Raw genomic sequence first — 8,252 nt, 5'->3', positions numbered from 1 at the left:
GATGGGGTTTAGCAATCAGGCGTGCGGAATGAGGCGTCCGGAACACAGACCGCAAGGAACAACGGTGTGTAATCAGGAGCTTTTTAAACGAGTTTGTTTGTAAAGAGATTCACCTAACTGTAACCAACTACATTCCCTGCTCTTATGTATGCATAAAAAGCTATTACAACTGGCGTACGTAGTCATTCACCAAATGATGGTACGTGATGAATTTTAGAACGTTGTGTTCTATTGCATATTTGCTTGTTTCTAAACTAAATTACTAACACGATGCCAATTGTTTTGTGCATATGGCGTGAGCTTCAGTTTAAGTATTTATTTAAAGCCAATGAGTGTACTTATGCTTGATATGAACTCTAAACGGTCTGAGTATTTGTGCACGTAATCAGCTGGATCCGTCGCATGTCGCCTATTCGCGTGTAAAATAGTAGAAATCAGCACGGTGATAACTCTTGATTGTCACCGTGTATAATTCGTGAGCATTTTTTTACTAAGAGAAAAAAAGAATCTATCTCGTCAATGTGCAATTAGACGCTTGTTAACTAATGTAGGATTCTGTGTCGAGTGACTTACCAGTTATGTGGTCATCTCATAGTCTCGATATTTCAGGGGTACGTGACTGTTGCTGCTAGGTTTGCGACAAGGTAGATTCGTTTGGTTGTTATTGCATCTGCGATTAAAAGTATTCATCATTTTGTCAGGATCAGTACGAGCAGGGCTAGTACCATGACAACTATCATACAACTATCATGACATCCTCCAAGTATGGCGTCTTACAGTGCCTCGCGTTGCGCGTTCACAACTCGAGTTGCGAACACGCAACGCGACTTTTTAAAAGTAAGGTGCAATATATTGGTATTACGGTAGCATAACCGTAGATCTGGTTATATTAACAATGGTACATCAATAGGCACCCGTTAGCTAATAGAAATTAAACTATGTATGTACCGTAAAATTAGAGCTAATAACGAATTATACTGTGCCGAGTTTGCAACTCGAGTTGTACAACTCGAGTTGTACAACTCGAGTTATATTTACCAACTCGAGTTTGTAAATATAACTCGAGTTGTCTAATTCGAGTTACACAACTCGAGTTCATCAAAAATCCAGGCTGAGTTCTTTTAACAGCAACTCGAGTTCAACAACTCGATTTGAGAACATCTCATCATTTCATTTTCTCTAGCTATATTTTCTATACCTATATGGAATTTATTTTGGTGCATCATTAAACGCCGTTGAAATAATTTCTATGTTCATTTTCGGTGTTCATTCAGTTTCTTGTCGGGTTCTAGAGAGATAACTCTTTTTTCATTTGAAAAAGAAGTGGCCTACCTCCCACATAGATTGTTTTTTAGTTTGCTTTTTACATTCTACAATTGTTTTTTGTCTCGTTATATTTATAGAAATAAATATGCGCAAATATCGCCAATATAATTATATAATTTAAATGTGTATATATATTTAAATTATTATTGTTAAATTTCTGTAGATGTTCTGTAAATGAGACACCCCAATTACTCACTTTGCTTTTTTATAAACCCGTGTTAGTTTTGCGTATAACACAACTCGAGTTAATCATAAACCCAGGCCGAGTTGTACAACACGGCAACTCGAGTTGTATAACTCGAGTTTTGAACACGCAACGCGAGGCACTGTAAGGCGCCATATCCAAGCCAGTTAAGACATCTGAGAGTTTCGTTCAAACACTTTTGGATTGGAAGATAAGGCAAAGTGTTGGAAGATGGCATGCATTTGCATGCCACATTTAAAAATATCATGACTACGCTAAAGCGTAGTCATGATGTTCAACACTTCATTGATTCTATTCTGCAGAAAACCGTCTTTGGCATTGCACCGTGAAAATACTTTTGTTTTATCTAACTTTTGTAAGACATCTTCTAATATGGGTATTAGGAAGTGACTTCTCCGGATTGGTTAATTAAAACTTTTTAATTGGCAGGGTTGATACAAAGTCTTCGTTTTCCATTTTGTTTGTACCTCACCAGGGTGTTGCTTATGTAGGGTGTAGGATAGTCAACCTTGGCTATGACCCCAGCACCATTAGCGGTTTTAACTTTTTGAAGTTGGTTATAAGTGATAATGCTATATTGCGGTTAACACATTGAGTTGGCTTTACTTTTGGATCCATTTCTATTTAGTACATGTATTTGGATGACTCCGATGTCTTGTGGGAAACGTGACGTCACCCGTGACATCCCAGTGACATTAAAGTTACATTAACACCAGGGTGTCTTTGGAAAATCTTCCAAATACAGTGTGTCTCTATATGAATAATAACACAAGCTATAAGAAATGTAGTTTATTCACTCTCATAGTATGTAAAGAACTGTTGCCTTCAAAACCTAGTTTATATAACCACTAGCTATGGCTATTTAATAAATAGCTAAACAAAGCATAAAATTTAATGATTCAAAGTATAGCTCAATCTAAGCTTTTTTATTATAGCAATATATCACCTCCTCACTAGTCTGGAGATTAAATGAATGAACAAAATGTGACGAATAAAATTGTGTTTGCCGTCTCCTTCTGGATGATCTACATAGATTATCTAGTTAATAATCACTGTCTAGAGGATGTCTAGGATTCTTTAGGATAGGATGTTTAGGATATGGTTGTTCAAGTCTCCTTGGTTGATGCACTGGTTGTTCAGGAGGTATAGGTATAGGTAGTCTGTCAATGTCTTTATCTGAAGTGTAAGATATATCTCCAGGGTTTAGATCTTCTGTGCTAAATTTAGGTTGTAGTTGTTCTACATGTCTTCTCCATGTAGGTCCACTTGGCCATACTCTAATATTAACACTTAGCTGGCAATAGACTAGTAATTAATGCTGGTAGTTTGTAGGCTGTTTTTGAATTATACATTGCTCAATTAGGGATTTGGGCTTTAAACCTTTCTGTCAACCACGTGTTAGATGGTACTTGCTGTACTAATCTTAACAGTTAAAAGGAGTTTTTAGTGGCATAAATACTTTGTCATCTTTGTTCTTTAGGTAGATATATATACTTACATTATAATTACTATCTTTGGCTAGCTAATTTGGTAAGTATGTAGGGAGTTTGCATTTGATATTAGGTATGTATTTTTGCCCTTTTTTTGTACACAAAAAGTCAGGAGCAACACGAAGCAATAAGTAGCAATATTGCTTACTCTGTTTTAGAAATGATGTAACTAATGAAGCAATGAGTGTTTATCAGCTTGTAGAATAAAGATAATGCTTGAGTTGTGTACTACTTTCAAGTTAGCACAGCTGGCATCATGGTGACAGACTTAATGTTTACATGTGGATGTGAAATATGTAACTGCAGTGTCGGAAAAGTAGTATAAATCATTAGCATAACAATATACATATATACGATTTTTTCACCTTACGAAGTGGAACATGATGATTTTTTCACCTCGACGTGAATCTTATTTCATCATACAAATTCATCAAAATTATCACAAAATTATCAAATTTGGCAGATGGTGTGCTTATTACATACCTCTAGATAACAAAGATGCCAAAATGCTGTTCACCAAAAGAGATACCACGTTGAAAGAGACATGTTGAATGATGTCGAAAGACACACAACGACCGATTTCTCTCAGTTCAGCATTTTTTTGTGTAATTTTGTAATATTTTCCTTTTAAAACCAGTAGCGGTTTTACTTGTGATCTCTTCAAACAGAAGGTCAGACAACTTCTCTTTACCTGCTAACAAAAATCCACTTTATTACGTATTAAAGGGAACATTTTCGAGAACAGCATCGCTCGGGCTTTTTTGACAAATTAGGTTGAAAAAGGTTTCAATAAGGTCAGCTAAAAGTTATACTAAAAACGAAGACAGAAACTGATAGGTAATAAAACTTTAGTCATAAAAAGTTGAAACTGCAAAAATTGTTCAAAATACAAAATACACGTATATATACTAAAACTTAGCTTTAAGTGTGCGTGTTTAGCAAGCTAGACTTCTTTGAAGTAAATTCAACGTTTATGTTATACATATGTCCGCCTTGAAGGTGAGAACTCTCTATAGTATGTAGTACTGCCCATAGCACATTGTAACGTAACATTTTAATGAAGATTATAACCGATAAATTCACTAAATATATCAAAGATTTTGTAGGTAACTATAGTTGCTAAGGTTAACATACTAATTTTTAATATATACAGCACTTGTATAAAATTTTGATGATTTTTACCAGGGGATTTTTGCATTATATAATTACTACTAGCTGTGCTACCTGGCGTTGCCCGGGTAATAAAAAAGTTTTTGGTCAGAAAATTGATTTGTTTTTGAAATAAAACAACATATGCCATTCTAACTTTCAAACTACATATCATGAGAAAAGTGAATTGTGTAATTGAAACAAATTAATAGAGAAAATAAAAACAACTGTAAAGGTTTTTAGACTTTATTAAACAACTTTTAAACTCATAATTCCTCATATCATGACGAAGATGTTTCGTGCAAATAAAATAAAATAAACAACTATAAAAAGGTTTAGATGTAAATGTGAAACAGTTAGCAAGTAATAGCTGTTTAATAGCTATTACTACGAACTGAGAAGACCTGAATATGTAGAAATAATAATAACAATTCTTGCATAGAAGTGCGTGCGTATAAAAAAGGTTACTGTTTCACCAGAATCTATCCATCAAAACTTTGAATACGGAGACACTCCTACTCTACGGGGGCTCCTCCCAGACAATGTAACTGTTCCCGTGAGAAGAATTGGCCTCGACTCCAGATATTGTAATCGAACCTTATGAAAAATATTTCTTAACAGGGGCATCGTAACATGTGGCCGCATAAGTAAAATAGTCAGCGTGGGCTTTAGCTATAGCCGGAATGAAAGATCCACAGACATACTGTGAGAAATATATATATATATATATATAGTGAGCCTAGCGTTGCAAGCGTTTTGCTGTGCATGATTACCGGCATGGTCTCGCAATTGGTAATGGAACCAGGCTTAACCAATCACCCTGCGCTGTGACCTAAATCGGTAGAGTATTTGCTTCCATATAGCGACATATATCACCTAGCAAAACTATCAAGCTCGTGTGGCTGACTTAGCAGGGCATCGGACTGGTGAAAGGGAGAGTCCGAGATCAAATCTTCTGCAATACGGATTCATTATTCCAAGATTTCAATAGCTATAGCTAGACACGCATATATACAAACTTTGGGAAAATACATATAGATGGTTTCTACACTCCTCCATATGATTTTTTCACCGTTTGATGCCAACCTTGGAAATGATTAGAATCGTATCCTGAGAGCATACTGTATTACATATTTTTGTTAGAAGCACAAAGCACTCTGTCTTATTGCTGTCTATCTGCATTACCTATAGCTAATATACAGTCAAACATGGATAACTCGTCCACGGATAGCTCGAACACATGGTTAATTCGAACATTTCCTTTGGTCCGTTCCCACGTAATGATAAATTGCTATAGATAACTCGAACTCAACACTGTTAATTCGAACTGTTTTTTTGCCCAACGGCTACCGAAACGGTTGTTATCGCTTTAGAAAATCACTTTATTCAAAGCCATAGAGGTAAACTTCATCTTTTCGTGATTCATAAGCATTGTTATTACCACCATCGGCAAAATATTTTTGTCAACGACTTTTCTAAAAGTTTGGTGAAATTTGATTTATACTGCGATACGATGAATAGCACGGGCTAGCCGGGTCACGCGCGCAAGGATTTTCGCCACGCACATACAAAACAAAAATCGCATGTTGTTTTGTATGTGCGTGGCGAAAATCCTTGAGTGCGTGACCCGGCTAGCCCGTGATGAATAGTTTTCCGACGTTGATTCCGTGTTGAATCAACGTCGGAATGTTGAATGTTTAAAATGTCTTAAAAAATGTAATTAAACGTATACGTTGTCTGAGCTACAAAAAACTATTCATCGTTTGACCTAAACACAGAATACGTGTGTACATTCAATAAGTATCTATTAAAAAGCGTGAGTGATATAGAATGTACCGTAAAACCTCGTAAAACTTCTAATTGAACTGCCTCGGAGTGTTGCTCTTAACGAATCCCAGGTAAAGTAAGGTAATCTGCATCAACTTCAAGAAAAAACGGCAAAATTGATCGTGGGTAAAACCCCAAAAGAAAAAAATGTCTTTTCTTTTGAGCATTTCAACAACGATCAAGTTTTGCCAATGTCAATCTGAAAAACGTCCTGGCAATAACATCACCTCAAACAACAAACCAATCTCAAGTGATAGAAAAATCTCTATACTTTTTCATGAAAACGTTTTAAACTTTGCATTAGAAGCATTTAATTTGAAACAAGCCATTTGTGCTTTTGATTTATATTATAGTTTGTATATGTACATGTATCTACTAATAAATAAGTAAATATATGGACTTGTGACAGTGCTCTGATAACTTGAACGCTCTGATAATTCGAACACTTTTGCTCGGTCCCTTGAAGTTCGAGTTATCCATGTTTGACTGTATTTATATTAAAAGAACTATATAATTCCATACATATATCAGGGTAATCATATTCTGAAGGTGCACTGCAACCTAGGGCTGCTATAAAAATCAGCCATTATATCATTATCAATTGAAATATAATAGTTTACAGACAAAGCTTATATTCCATGATCGTGAGTGTACTGTGCTTGGTTATTTTAAAAGAAGTCGGAAGACGAAAGCTAAGATGGCAGTTTTTTTCTTCAGTATTATGTATTTCTTGTTTGCTGCAAATTAAAATATTAAGCATCGATCTTTGTTACTCAAATGATAATGTTGCTCAGAAACTGACATATTGCTACACAGTCTTTCAAGTCAACTAATGCAATGCTACATTTTTACTGTAGATCATGGTTGTTTGTGCTCTTTTTCATTCTTTGCCATTTAGTGCCAAACGGTGGTTCGTGGTTTAATACACTATTGGTTAATATTCTTTTAGAACTTATCTTCCAAACATGAAACGATGCTTAGTTTTCGGCTGCGAATTTGAGACTTGTAATAACATTGCCAACATCATTTTGGTCTCCATAGTTTTGCATTCTAGCTTTAACTTCTATTGTAGAAAAGAATAGAAGGATTCAAAGATGACTGGTTGATGCAGATAAATTGGTAACTATGGCGGATCCGTGCGCCCAGGCTAAGAGATTGTTAGAAGACTATGTACAGTCAGCCGGAAGAAGAAAGATAAATTTGACTGAATTGAAACAAAGCTTCAGACGCATATCGGAAGCTCAACTATTGCAGATTTTAGCAGAAATTTCACAAGGTTGCAATATTGGAAATCCTGTGCATTTGGCAGCCCGAGAAGGAGATTTTAATCTTATCCAAGTAATGGTTGAATTTGTACATACACGAAAGGAACGTGGCGAGCTGTTTAACGCCGTCAGTAAGTTTGGTGATGGTGTCATACATTTTGCATCTGTGGGTGGAAATGTGGACATTATTGATTATATTGGGGAGCTGTTGCCTGCGGAACAAATGGTTCAGCTATTGCAGCTTCAATCACATAGGGGGGACACTGCCATGCATCTTGCTAGTGAACATGGCTGTACTAGTGTGATCAAATCCATTTTAAAACGATGTTCTCGCAGAGACGCTAAGAAAATGTTGAAGCTAAGAAATTGTTCGGGTGAAACAGTAATTCATTGTGCAGTTGAAAGCAATAAATTGGAAGTGATAGAGGAAGTGATGGAGTTCCTTCTAAGCAATTTATCTACAGAAGATATACTAGATATTTTAAAGGTGGAAAATAATAATGGGTACACAGCTCTGATGTTGGGTGCCCAGGCAGGATACATCCAATCTGTCAAACGTCTTCTGGAACGCCTTCCTTCTAACACACAGCGCCTAGAGTTATTGCAGCTGAGCAACAGAGATCGTAAAACAGCTGAGACTTTGGCTGCTGAAAATGGTCACGAAGATGTGGTTGCGTACCTCCAATCTCATAAACTGCCACCCAAACCTATGACAAAACCCAAACCCGACACCAAACCTAAACCTGTGACAAAACCCAAACCTGCCACCAAATTTAAACCTGTGACAAAACCCAAACCTGTCATCCAACCAAAACCTATTGCACAGGCTTCAGTTAAAGCATCTGGTGAGACGAGTCAAGGTATTGATTGAAAATATTGAATTGTTGAAGATGCCAAATCATATTGGAATAGACTCATAATATCCAATAACATGTTGCAATACAATCAACTTGCTTCTGTTGCTGTTTTTGTGATTTCTAGGCTTCATAG

At 36.1% G+C, this 8,252-nt stretch overlaps 1 protein-coding gene across 5 annotated transcripts in view; it reads left to right on the top strand.

Moving 5' to 3' along the window:
• LOC137393454 (uncharacterized) overlaps positions 1-8,252 on the top strand; it is a 28,149-nt gene continuing 19,897 nt past the window's right edge. For 3 of the 5 annotated variants that reach the window (XR_010978293.1, XR_010978291.1, XM_068080014.1), the window contains exons 1-2: positions 1-64; positions 7,070-8,122. Coding sequence is in view for 1 of the 5 variants with exons in the window: in XM_068080014.1 (XP_067936115.1) it covers positions 7,123-8,122 (1,000 nt within the window). In the remaining 4 variants the exon portion in view is untranslated. Of the gene's footprint in view, positions 65-135; positions 200-7,069; positions 8,123-8,252 lie in introns of those variants that run through there. The other 2 variants (XR_010978294.1, XR_010978292.1) reach the window with 2 other exon arrangements.

Source organism: Watersipora subatra, chromosome 4 (genome assembly GCF_963576615.1).
Source record: "Watersipora subatra chromosome 4, tzWatSuba1.1, whole genome shotgun sequence".
Classification (NCBI taxonomy): Eukaryota; Metazoa; Bryozoa; class Gymnolaemata; order Cheilostomatida; family Watersiporidae; genus Watersipora; species Watersipora subatra.
This window is presented reverse-complemented; position numbering and strand designations above follow the sequence as displayed.